This window comes from Cydia fagiglandana, chromosome 17, assembly GCF_963556715.1.
Source record: "Cydia fagiglandana chromosome 17, ilCydFagi1.1, whole genome shotgun sequence".
Classification (NCBI taxonomy): Eukaryota; Metazoa; Arthropoda; class Insecta; order Lepidoptera; family Tortricidae; genus Cydia; species Cydia fagiglandana.
Window position 1 is genome coordinate 15,568,878 of NC_085948.1, and position 13,286 is coordinate 15,582,163.

At 38.3% G+C, this 13,286-nt stretch overlaps 2 protein-coding genes across 2 annotated transcripts; one reads left to right on the top strand and one right to left on the bottom strand.

Moving 5' to 3' along the window:
* The first annotated feature begins 6,027 nt into the window (after window positions 1–6,027).
* LOC134672574 (thioredoxin domain-containing protein 15) lies at window positions 6,028–7,277 on the top strand. Its single transcript, XM_063530518.1, has 2 exons — window positions 6,028–6,159; window positions 6,242–7,277. Exons 1-2 carry the CDS (start codon window positions 6,108–6,110, stop codon window positions 7,087–7,089), a joined length of 900 nt encoding a protein of 299 aa, XP_063386588.1. The 5' UTR covers window positions 6,028–6,107; the 3' UTR covers window positions 7,090–7,277.
* Window positions 7,278–7,639: 362 nt separating this feature from the next.
* Window positions 7,640–10,500, bottom strand: LOC134672573 (glyoxylate reductase/hydroxypyruvate reductase). The gene is made up of 3 exons (XM_063530517.1): window positions 10,035–10,500; window positions 8,734–8,995; window positions 7,640–8,444 (listed from the first exon to the last, which is right to left on the bottom strand). The coding sequence occupies exons 1-3, from the start codon at window positions 10,178–10,180 to the stop codon at window positions 7,800–7,802; spliced, it is 1,053 nt and encodes a 350-aa protein (XP_063386587.1). The 5' UTR covers window positions 10,181–10,500; the 3' UTR covers window positions 7,640–7,799.
* Between the last annotated feature and the right edge of the window lie 2,786 nt (window positions 10,501–13,286).

The following is a 13,286-nucleotide window of genomic DNA, read 5'->3' on the forward strand; positions in this document are numbered from 1 at the left end:
TCTGGTCAATGTGAAGGCGATAATCAGCTGCCAATGCTAAAAGTGTCCTTAGCGAGCTGTGTCTAACGACCGGGGAGAAGGTTTCGTCATAATCAATGCCATATCTCTGGCTGAAACCGCGAGCCACGAGCCGAGCCTTGTACCTTTTTCTTCCCTCCCCCTCGTCTTTGATTTTAAAGATCCACTTTGAATCAACGACGTTGCATCGCTCTGGTCGTTTGACTAAGACCCATGTCTTATTTTTCTTTATCGCATTCAACTCCTCCTGAATGGCGACTTTCCACTCTTTGCTGTCATCTCTTGACAGTGCTTCACGAATCGTTCTGGGTTTCTGTTCCGATTCTATGGCTTGATACAGTACATGATCCGGAAACTGAGTTGGTTTCCTTGTTCGAAGGGGGTACCTCCGTTCCTGTTCCTCCTCAGGTTCTTCATCGATACTTAAAAATGATCCACAGTCCGACTCGGCCAGATCAGATTCTATGTTTGGCTCATGGTCGACTCTAGGACTGTTGATACCACTTTCCGGTCTTTCCTCTCTAGGAAGGACGTCTTCCACTCTAGGAATTACGACTTCTTCTCTAGGAACCTCATTTTCCACTGCCAGTGGAATTTCTATTTCATCACAGTCATCACAAATGTTCTGATGAGGTGTCGCCTTGACGTTTTCTTCAGACATATTAAGTATCTCCTCTGGATCTGTTTCCAAATGCTGATGATGTATTTCACTTTCTAAGAATATCACATCTCTTGCCTTATGCAGTTCGCCTGTAGTGGGGTTCACTAATCTATAAGCTTTGGAGTTGTCACAGAAGCCTATATAGATCAATTCTTTACTTTTGGGATCCCACTTTCTCCTTTTTTGTTTAGGGATATGCATAAATGCTTTACACCCGAAGATTTTCACATTGCTGAGGTCACATTTCCGCCGTGACCACTTTTCTTCAGGTGTCATATTCTTCACCGCTAGCGTTGGTGACCTGTTTTTTAAAAAAACGGCATGACGGACTGCTTCTGCCCAAAAACATTTAGCCAAACCGGAGTCATGCAGCATGCTTCTTGCTTTTTCGCATATCGTCCTGTTTGCCCGCTCGGCGACGCCATTTTGTTCTGGCGTGTAGTCAACTGTCAGTTGATGCTGTATCCCGAACTTTTTCAAGTAGTTGTCCATCTGTTTATTGACAAACTCTGTGCCGTTATCTGTGCGAAGGATCTTCAGTTTCTTCCCACTTTGATTCTCAGCAAACTCTTTAAACTCCATAAATTTTTCAAACACTTCACTTTTTTGTTTTAGAAAATATACAAAAGTTTTTCGAGTGAAATCATCAATAAACGTTAAAAAATATCGGGCCTTACTGACTGAAGGAACCTCCATAGGTCCGCAGACGTCTGAATGTACCAGACCTAGCACCTCAGTGCTTCGCGTCGCTTTATTTTTTTTTATAAAGGGTTGTTTTGTCTGTTTTCCCATGATGCAGGGTATACACTCAAGTTTAGATAAAGTGTTAGGAAAACTTACCCCTGTTGCCATCTTATCTCTGAGTAATTTGAGGTTTTTCATACCAAGATGCCCCATCCTCCGATGCCACTGCATCAGCTGGTCACTTGCAGTTGCAGATGAAAGCGCAGAACCCTGTGAACAGCACTTTATTTTATAAATGCCTCGTTCTTCCACACCTTTCACTACAGCCTTACCTCTAATCTCGCATTCATCACTCTTAAAGATGTCACACCCTTTTTCAGTAAATACCACCACGTGTCCCTTTTTCGCGATAGCATTCACACTCAATAAATTAGAGGCTAATTCAGGGACATAAGTTACATTGCTTATAGTCAAATCTATAGATTCACAAACTACCGTACCTTCACTTTCGCCAAGTACCTCATTACCATTTGCACATGTCACTCTCAAGGGTTTCTTAGAGTCTTTTAAGTTTTTGAACCAAGATTTCCGATGAGTCATATTTGAAGACGCTCCCGAGTCTATGATCCAGTCATCTGCGTGTGGATTCATCGCTGTACCAAACGCATAGGCTTGCAGTGCCTCCTTCCTCGTTTTCGGATTCTCTGGACATTCCTGTGCCTTATGAGGTCCTTCACAAATGAAGCATTTGACCTTTCCTTTGGTCTTCCATTTAGGTGCACTCTTGCCCTTATGCTTCTTTGTTAGCAGCGCAGATGTTGGTTGCTTCTCGCTGGAGCCTGCTGCGAAGGTATCTTCCATTTGAAACAGCTTGGTTTTCACATAATCGGTTGTTAAACTAATATTGCTGTTCTCTATGGCCAACCTCATCGGTTGAAACTCTGGGGTAAGGCCTTGAAGAAGTAAAGCTGCTAGTAGCTCATCATCAATCTCCTTTCCTAAATCTAACAGCTCTTGTGACGTCGCCATGACAGATGTCACATAATCTCGAACCGACGAGAATTGTTCCAGCCTCAAGCTCACTAGCTTTGACAATAGGCGGCAGCGATTGTTCAGACCTTTGTCTTCAAATGCATTCTTTAATGCTTCCCAAGCTTCCTTAGCTGATTTTGCTTTACGGACATGCACTAGACAATGGGGTCGGACCATAAGACAAATCTTTGCACGCGCTCTTTGGTCCCGTTTCGTACCTGAAACGTCGGTGGCTGCAGGAGTAGCACTCGTGTATTCCCACAAATCCTCGTGGACCAAATACAGTTCCATCATAAACTTCCATGTTGCGTAATTGGAATTACCATCCAGTTTTTCTATAGATGGCAAACCACTGATGCTACTACTCGAAGTTGCATTTCCACTGTTGCTACAACTCGAAGTTGCATTTTCACTCATTTTGCCAACACTATCTTCTAAATTATTCACACTATGGGCATAACGCAGTTATGGTTGCGCGACGGCCCATAACCTGATATTATTACACATAATATTATCACTACTTGTAACGCAGAGTCCCTTGTGAATAAATAAGATATTAAATAATAAATTAGTTTTAATTTATTAAGCAAAACAAACACAGACAGTTACACAGCATGACACTTGACAGAATCTAATTTTCAAACACAATTTTCATTTGATATGAAATTATAGAATACCAAATGCGGCCAGTACTCTGGCGCCAAACCTCTTTTGACCATTCTAACAATTTCTCAGTTGGCACTGTAGGCATTGTAGGCACCTTAGCTTTAATTAAGCACAGTCTTATTTAATTTATTTAATATATTGGTATTTAATGGTGACACAGCAGAAATATCTCTTGAAATAGAATCGATTCAGAATGTAAACATTGTAAACCATTTGTAAACAAACAAGATGATGGCTGTCATTCGCGGTCCACATTCCACAGATAAAGCACAGATGACACGCGATTTTCGAATTATTAGAACACAGTGTTGCTAACCCGCGATTTTTCAAATTTGCCGCCGTTTGCTACTGACAAGATTTGCTTGACCCAGTATATATATCATGTATTTAATTGATAAGCCTGACATTATATGTTTTTTTTTTTTTTTTTAGAACACAAACAGTCACATAATACAAATGGATTTTTAGTACAATGTAGTGTACGTAACATACTTAAGAAACAGACCTGGAGGTTCATTAATGAGTAGGTATATAATGTTAACATACATAATAACCGCAGAAAGAAAAAATAAAATTGTAATTATGAGCCATATCTACTTAAACTGTATTTACCAGTCTTCCAAACAAAATCAATATTGTTTTAGATTATAGTAGGGTAGGTAAGTAGAAAATTGGTAAATAAGTTCAAGATCAATATCTATTTTAGTATTATCGGATAAGTTGTCATCAATTTATTTTACTAGTTGGTAGGTAGGACAATCTGAAAGTTACATTTATACATTTTGTCATTTAAAACGATTTTTAATACTTAAAACTAAAACAATTTACGCTTAAGTTCAATTTTGAGACTAGACAAGGAAGAGTGAAAAGGATCAATGTCATGTAAGTGCCTATTAACATAACTAGGGACTCGTCTGAAAAAAGTGTGCCGAGAGTAATTCTTACGAGCAAAGCTGATATGAAATAGAGATCTGGAACGTAGGGGGAGGTGCGGACAACTAAAAGTGACTAATTCTAAGAGATTCGGACATTTTATTATTCCATTAAGAATTTTAAATAAGAACATTACATCTAAATAGTGTCTTCGTTTATAAAGGGATGGAACACAAAAATGCCTCGCTGCTAACGAAGTACGTTCGAAATAATTGCCCGTTCTGTAACAGAGAGATTTTAGAAAAATATTTTGGATCCTTTCCAGGCGATCAATATGAACTTGATACTGAGGTGTCCACACAACACAACCAAATTCAAGTATACTCCTAACAAAGGAGTAGAATAATAGTTTATAAGTATTAGGGCGCCTAAAAGGCTGTCCGATCCTGAGAATCATCCCTAACTTCTTATAAGCCCGCTTACATATATTATCAATATGTAAACTAAAATTTAATTGTGAGTCTAAAGTAACACCTAAGTCCCTAATGGAAGATACCCGGGCTATATTTTTCCCAGCTAAGGTGTAATTGAAAATTAACGGATCATTTTTACGATTAAAGCTGATTATGAAACATTTTTCATTATTCAAGAAAAGATGATTATCTGAACAATAGAGGGAAAAGTTATCCAAATCATGCTGTAATGCACGACAATCTGCTTCCGATGACACAGCTTTGTAGATTTTAGTGTCATCTGCATAGACGAGGTGCTCAGAGTTTCGAAAACAGGTTGCCATGTCATTGACATATAAGATAAATAGTAAGGGACCAAGATGTGATCCTTGGGGTACTCCGGAAGGTATAGGAAGAAAGCAAGAAGTATAACCCTTCAAGGCAACCGCCTGACTGCGATTTGACAGGTAAGACTTTATCCATCTAAGGAGGTCGCCGTGTATACCGAGCTCAAAGAGTTTCTTGATTAAATTATTATGGTTAATTTTGTCAAAACATTTCGAAAAATCGGTATACACGACGTCCACCTGACAGCCAGAAGATATCCTATTGATAATAAAATCGGTAAAGGTCAGGAGATTTGTATCCACGCTACGACCTTGACAAAAACCGTGTTGGCTAGGGGCAATGTGCTGAGAGAAAGCAGAAGTAATCTTGTTGTTGATCTTTTTGATGTGTATGATTACATTATGTACATAATTAGAGTAACAGATACGCCTAAAAACTGTTTATTTTTTTATTACAATAGAAAATGAAAATTACTTTTAGGTACCTATAATTTGAATTCGACTGTACAGTTATTTTATGTTAGTTTAATGGTCGTAATTTTAAGTAGCAGTTAGATAATTAAATAAAGAGCAGAAAAAATACAAACTATAGACTGTATCATTGTAAAAAATGGAATAAATCGCAATTTTCCACTTGCACGTGGACCTAGAAACCCTGTCTGTGGAGCAGACCCCTTAGGCTGCCACAGATGAGGGGGAGCGGCCATATTCATCTCCCACAGCTGAGGGGCTAATATCGACGGGGATAGTGCAATACCGCGTAACTAACAAAGTCAATAGAGTTCTAAATTCAAACAATGTAACAAAGAAATTGGACCTTACTCCATTTGTTAGTTACGCGGTATTGCACTATCCCCGACGATATGGGGTCACATGCTTAATGCGTAAATAAAATGACACTAAACTCAACGAGTGACGTCACGTGACGTTTCGACCAATGGCGTTGCGTTTCGTTCACTAGCTTTTCGCGGGCAAATTTTTGTACTTTTTATTTATTATTTTAAACAATTCAATGATAATTTAATAATGGAAATGCATTTGTAACATGATATAATAGTAACAATCATCCGAATAAAAAATATTTGAATGAAATTTAAACTTCATGCATGAAGCCAATTATATTTCTTATTTCATCGTGAGTTCTTTTATTGAGTTTAAGGTGAATTGATTTTTAAAACAATTTATTTTATTTTATTTTTTTATTTATTACTTCAAAATTTTGAATCTTATAATCCCAGCAGCAACGAAACGCTGTATGACAACTATGTCATTTAGGCTTTAGGCTAGTTGTCAATGTCAGTCAAGTAATAGGTAAACATCAATACATGATTATCATTTTTCTCCACAGTTATTAGAAAAAATATTTGGTTAACAATGATATTTTATAGAAAAAGGACACTGTATTTTACAGTATTAATTATATTAGGTAAGTGTTTCGCCGCATGAATTCTAATTATCGAATCTAGGATCCGGTAGCCAACAAACTTAACTTTTGTTAAATTTAACAGGTTCAGTGGCTTATTCAACGCAAATTGACGTGGAGGAAGAGGCGGAGGTAACTAAAGATCCAGATTTCGAAGAATTTGAACCAGACGTACCGAACGTCGACGAATCCGAATCACTTTTGTCGAACGTGGTCTCTGATGTGGACAAAACTTTAATCAACATTTACAACCATGTTACATCCGCTAATGTGACCGCAGAGAACAAAACACAGGTAGCCAACGAGACGAGGAAGCTTGTGAAGTGCAAAGATATAACATATGATGAGCAAAACCCAGAAATTGAGCCAATAGTTGAAATTATAAATGGCAGCAGTTTATCCAAGCTTTTGCAAGTCAAACCTGATATTACCAGTCGCGATATTGAAGCGGATTGCGTTCTAGTCTTATTCTATGCTAGAGCTTGCCCGTTTAGTGCTCATGCCGCACCACATTTCAATGCGTTAGCTCGGTCATATCCTAATGTGAAAATGGTAGCTTTAGATGCGTTAAGATATCATGGAATCAATGCGCAATATGGTATTGTTGGTGTTCCTACTTTAAAAATGTTCCACAATGGCCGACCAGTTGGAAAATTCAACGGGACCGAGTATAACATTCATTCTTTCAGTAAATTTGTTCATGCAATAACGGGGCAGCATCCGCAAGTCCTGTTGGTCACGTCTAAAGACTTCCAAGGGCCTGTTTCAAGTGTAGTTGAGAAGGAGACTGATTACTTCTTAGTCCTATCATGGTTGTTTATCATAATATGTTCAGTGTATTACTTCATGCAGTCAAAATGGTGGCGCATGATTGTGGAGATGGTGCAAAATAATTGGCGGGAATCAGAGGCTCAACATGAGCATAATGATTAGTTTGTTTAACACTTTGACTACCGAGAACCCGCCTGGTAGGCACTCGTAATGTTTGCTCAGATGCCGGACAACCCGCCCAGCGGGTTGTTTTGTACGCAGATATAGACGACCGGTTTCTGGGGTAGTGCGCCGTTTTTTGCCCGGTTGCGAAAGTGTTAAGTGGAATAAATGTTGGTTTTTTTATGTTATTGTGTTGTATCATTTAAATTAGTTAACAATTAAATTACTGAATACCTTGATATAAAAAATGAGGGTGATGAAAAAGAGAAGAATTCAGCAGAGTTACAACAGTTGAAGTTTATTGCTACTTAGCAATATTTTAATATTAAAATGTTGCTACCTCATCAAACAAAACATCAATTAAATCTATAACTAGTAACAATAACTAACAAAACCAAAACACCCAATAACCAATTCAACATTTTTGCTAGACTCATCCAGATGGGAAACACTTACCTACACATGGGTTATGTTAGATAGTGGTTTTTCTGGTACAATAATGGTACGATTTTCGTGCATCGATAGGGCCATGAAAATAAAACTAATAACATAAAATAACAATTTTTATTGTATTCTGTACATATTTATAGTATGAGAGCGTATGTAGCTTTTGCAAAGACAGAAAAGCATGTTGTGTGATAAATTAAATAAAAAGCAGTTGGGCTTGCAAAAAGCAGTAAAATTGCACTATAATCAATACTTTACAAGTATTACTTTATTTCTGCGGGCATCTCACCCCCCGCTAAAGCTGCTAGAATATTCCTTGCAGTCAACTCACTCATTACATTCCTAGTCTCAATAGTAGCACTGCCAATATGCGGTAAAACCACACAGTTCTTCAGCTTGAACAGCAGACTGTCTAATGGGAGGGGTTCTGGTGTCGTCACATCTAGCCCCGCTCCCCAGATAGTGTTGTTTTGCAATGCTTCAATCAATGCATTTTGGTCTACAGTGCCACCTCTGCTTGTGTTTACAAAAACAGCAGTCCGCTTCATTTTCTCAAAAGCAGCCTTGTTAAACATTTCCTTAGTTTCGGGGACTAAAGCGGTACAGCAAATAATAAAGTCGCTTTTCTTTAAAATGTCGTCGAAATCTGCTCTTATAGCGCCGATTTCTTTCGCTTGAGGGTTGTCAGCGCGGCTGGTATAGAGTATCTGCGCGGTGCCGAAGGCCTTGACGCGGCGGGCGACGGCCTGTCCGATGCGGCCGAAGCCCACAATGCCGACCGTGGAGTTGGCGAGGCCGGGGCCCGTGAGCCACACGGGGGCCCACGCGCCCGAAGCCGCCCAGCCGCCGGTGCGGGCCTCGTGGATCGCTTCGGGGATGCGACGTGACGTTGCCAACAGTAGTGCAAGCTGTAAAATTATAATTAAGTGTTATCATTTGCGCGAAAGGCTACCTAAGGCTAAAATTCTTAAAAAAAAACCGGCCTGGGCGCCCAGTTTCCTAGTTTTTAAACTGTCTATTTTAGGCCTGATTATGGAAAAATCTGCTGGTTCTAATAATTATTCTAACATGCGTTTTTCAGAGACAAAACAACAGCTTAACAATTTTTTTTAAATAATATGCTCATTTTTTTATACTAAAAACTCCATTAATTTCTTGTTTAGAGAACATTGGTGCATAAAATCAATGGATACTTACAGTTAATTCTGCTGTGGCATCAGTGAGCACATCCGGAGTATACCCAATCCTGATGCTCCTTTTCCTGCACTCAGCCAGGTCTATGTGGTCATGCCCCACCGATATGGTGCCCACCACCTTCAGCTGAGGCCCGGCTGCATCCAGCAGCTCCTTATCAATCTTCTCGGTGAGGGCACAGAAGATGCCATTTGCACCGACAACTCCTTTTAATAGCTCATTGCGGGGGACTTGTGAAGGCTTCTCCCAAATCCTTACATCACACCTGAAATAGTTCAGTAAAGCATCAGATTAGAATTAAATTTATATTCCTTTCACAAGCTTTTATTTATTATATAATTTGTGTATGAGACAATGTGGCCGAGGCTCATCTACACAGACAGATCTGCTGCAATTTCCTCATGAGACAACCTATTTAACACATTCACTGTCAGTGATTAGCTAGGTGGGTTCTCTATTCGTAGGCGCTTTCCGCTACATACGGTTTCTCCCATGTAATCTGCTACGCGCGTAGCTCGCATTGGCACTGAATGTGTTAATTTCTGTATTATTCTTATATGCATTGGGCCAGCATGGGGACTATAGCTCAAGCCCTCTCGCTCATGAGAGGAGGCCTGTGTCCAGCAGTATGATCTATATAGGCTGAATATTAAGAATAAGAAATGTTTATTAGCAGAAATAATAACTAATAACACAAAACTAAAAATGACAACAAACTAAAAATAAATTACAAAAATATTTGTGCCAAAAGTGGGGACACTCAGCTTCTTGTCAAGTTGTGTATCCTAGGACACACAATGTGACGCTGATTTTCAGTGAGGCCTGGTAAAAGACTAAAGCTAAAACTATATGATGGCAGAACCAAAACAAGAATTCAACAATGAATAAATAATAATTATAAGGCATTTTATTATTATTATTTATGTACTTTCTGCATTATTTATTTACATTAAGCATGTGAGTGGTTGTTATTATTTTTAAAACTAACAAAAAATAAAGAATATAAACACAGATTCTGATATTGTTGATAAATCAAATTCCTGTGGTGTAACATCATACGCTGTCTTGTAAATAAAAGTAGAAATAATAGAAGCTGGTATTTCTTAAAAGTAAATACCTATGGGGGGTAATTGAGTGAACACATTTATGTTAAATAAAATTATAGTACCTTTAAAGCGTGTTCCTAAAAGCATTAATATTATAGGATATCGAAAAATAACCTAAATTTGTAACAGCCTAAACATTGAAATATTTGGCAACAAATTAGAAAATAAAATTAATTTGAAATATTAAAAAATGCTTACTCTTTTCTCAGCAGATCCAAGCCGCCTTGCGGCATATCCGACCGCGTCACATACACGAGGGGCCTGCCGGTGCTCATGTTTCTAGTAGTTATCACAACGCTGTGCCGAACTAAACTACTAACGACAGACAATTTGTTACAAAACATTTACGATTGGTTTCGGATTAATTTCCGCGTTTAGGCTTTGTGTTAAACAGCCTCAAGGCCACTCACTGTCCCGGCAAGTACTTGGGCGGTTCGGCAATTGTTTTTTTCTCGGTTTCGCTCTTGAAAAACGAAGGTTTCGCCACGTAAACTGTAATGTGCAGAGCAACGATGGTCGCTAGTATCACTTTGCCCTTGGTCGACTTTATGAATGACAAAGCGCTCATGATCAGTTACTGTTCTTAATTTATAGATAATTTATGTTTACATAAAAGAATATGATAAACGATAAAACTTAAATAAAACAGTCCTTCTAAGTGCTTAGTTTTATGACCTTGAGCAAAATCATAAGGAAAACGTCAAAAAATATAAATGTGACTTTGACACTTGACAGTGACGTTTTGTTTTCGTTCAGAAAGTGAACGATGAGTGAATGAATTTTTTGAAGGCGAGCAATAATAAGTACCCGGTTCATAAAATCATTTTTCAGATTGTAGTCTGTCAAGCCATTTGCGTTAGTAGAAAAAAGCGGTAAAATATAAAAATGTAGGCGCGAAGGGCTATCGTCCCATATAAAATTGTAATTTCGCGCCTTTATCTACTGCCATTTTTTATGACAGACTATACCAATGAGTGTCAGAAGTATTCCGTTTCTGAATTGTGACTGCCCTCGGATGCTTATTAAGTACGGCCCGGGTCAGTAGAAAAAGGCGGCAAATTTAAAAAAATGTAGGCGCGTAGGGTTATCGTCCCATAGAAATACTTTTTCTATACTGACAAGATTTGCTTGACCAGCTATAAATATGATTGGTGGATGTTTCGAAACAAAAACATTCTATTCTATTCTAAAAGAGGTGATTTTATCGGTAGGTAGGGTAGGTACCTACACTACCTACCGTACCTGTATATTCACAGTAGAATGTGAAATATACATGAATGTAGTATTTTAATTGGATAAGGCATGATGGGTGGAGGAAATGAGCGAACGGGATAGTCTATGTATCTTTCAGCATGAGTAGCAGCGAAAGCGCTATTAAGTATTGTTTGTCCTTGTCACTCTCAATTTTTTTTTATTCCACACCTTAAATTAGTATGGGTTATGGTCAGAGATGTGACTTATTTGAAATACTTGTATTTAAAATGCAAATACAAAATGCAAAATACCTATTTTGTATTTTGTATTTAAATACCTTTTGAAGAAAACTATTTTGTATTTTATTTGAAATAGTTTTTGGGACCTATTTTCTATTTTCAAAATACAAAATACTTTATAGTTAGTAGGTAATGTAGGTAGGAGTTACAATCTCTTCTGATGTTACAATCCTGGCAACTCTCTCATTCTTTTAACATGGAACTGTTGAATGAATCTGTTTAGTAACGTCGCACATGACCACAAGCGTAGCAAGTGGTTAAAAAAGTGGAATCTTGAGTGTTGTGAGGGTTTCAAGGCATAAGAGGAGAACAAACTTTTCTGCCCTGGTGAAGCTCAAACGAGACATCTTCATCACACTAACGAGGGGCATTATACTATAGCGATGGGCGAGTCGAGTTATCTGATTCGAATAATCCGAATCAACCTACAGATGAGTTGATTCGAATCAAGACTATTGGCAATCCGAATCAACTCGCCTACTAAACTGACTGGTAACTTGGTATCCGATCCGCTGACTCGGCGAATGAATCGCCAATTCACCAACTCCGAGCCGAGTCAACGCTACGCTAAGACCATTCAAAAATAAACCTTAATTCCGTAGCCCGAAGGTTCTTTTTACAACAACTGCCACTTGATTCGCCATCCCGAGCCGAGTTCACTGGTAGTATGGCCATTGAAAAATAAACCTTAATTCGGTGTCCTGAAGGTTCTGTTTACAACAACTGCCGCTTGACTCGTTTGCGGCTCCGCGGCCCGTGACCTTGTCGCGAACCACGCAAACCGTCGAGTCGAGTCAGTTCGAATTTCAACTCGGATCAGTGGCCGAATCGATTCGAATGATTCGAATCGAAAAAAAGTGGACTCGTCACATCGCTATTATACTAGCTGTAAAACATTACAAATTAATGCTTTAAAAGTTGGCCGTTAAAAACCATCATCCATACATCCTACTGGTTCATATGAGAAAACAACTAGAAATTTGCACTTAAGATACAAGGATTGCTTTCAAAGAATAAAGAGAGTCTTTTCAACTCGGAAATTCCGAGTAATACTTTTTAATTCAGACTAGGTATTCACTACTCAGAGTACTTTTTATCGCAAAGTATTTGTATTTTTAAAAAGTATTTTGAAAATACCTATTTAGTATTTTGTATTTAAATACATTTTCAAAAACTATTTTGTATTTTGCATTTGAAATAGTTATATCAAGGAAATATTTGTATTTTGTATTTAAATACTTTTTATAAAGTATTTTTCGCATCTCTGGTTATGGTGCGCAACAAATAAATTCGACCAATCATAGTGTCGCATTGCGTATGTTTTGTCCCTCACGGAGGCACGCGTCGCGTATACCACTTCTATTATAGGATCCTACCTTCTATGGAAATAGGGGGTCATCCATTAATTACGTCACACGAATTTCTAGGTTTTTTGACCCCTCCCTCCCCCCTTGTCACATTTGGTCACATTTGGCAAACCCCTCCCCCCTAGTGTGACGTCACATTTTTTCTACGAAATCGCCAAATCGAATTAAGTAAGTACCTAAGTATTATTAATATTTTATCAAAATATTTTTGACGATATAAATATTAGTAATATTATAACCCAAAACTGCTTAGGAAAGAAAATTAAAAGAATAAAAACGATTATAGTTTTAAAAACTTGTTATTTAAATGTACAGCGAATAAAATAATTAAAAAAAAAATTCGGTTACTGATGAAGTTAAAGTGACGTCACAAAGTTTGTGTCTCCCCCCTCCCCCATGTCACAATATGTCACATTTTCTTGACCCCCTCCCTCCCCCTAAACGTGTGACGTAATTAATGGATGACCCCTAGGTATAATATTAAGAACGGGTCACTCATGTATATTTTAAGTCGAAAAACGCTCGACATGTTGAAACATGTCGAGCGTTGCAAGAGCTTGCGTTGACGATTACGGACCGGCGCATACTGC

Bases quoted from the DNA above. Each gene is read 5' to 3' on its own strand.
- LOC134672574 (XM_063530518.1), top strand. From the start codon at position 6,108: ATGATATTTTATAGAAAAAGGACACTGTATTTTACAGTATTAATTATA. The intron at 6,160-6,241 runs GTAAGTGTTTCG...TAAATTTAACAG, and splicing joins TACAGTATTAATTATATTAG to GTTCAGTGGCTTATTCAACG.
- LOC134672573 (XM_063530517.1), bottom strand. From the start codon at position 10,180: ATGTTTTGTAACAAATTGTCTGTCGTTAGTAGTTTAGTTCGGCACAGC. The intron at 8,996-10,034 runs GTAAGCATTTTT...GAACTATTTCAG, and splicing joins TTGGATCTGCTGAGAAAAGA to GTGTGATGTAAGGATTTGGG. The intron at 8,445-8,733 runs GTAAGTATCCAT...ATAATTTTACAG, and splicing joins ATGCCACAGCAGAATTAACT to CTTGCACTACTGTTGGCAAC.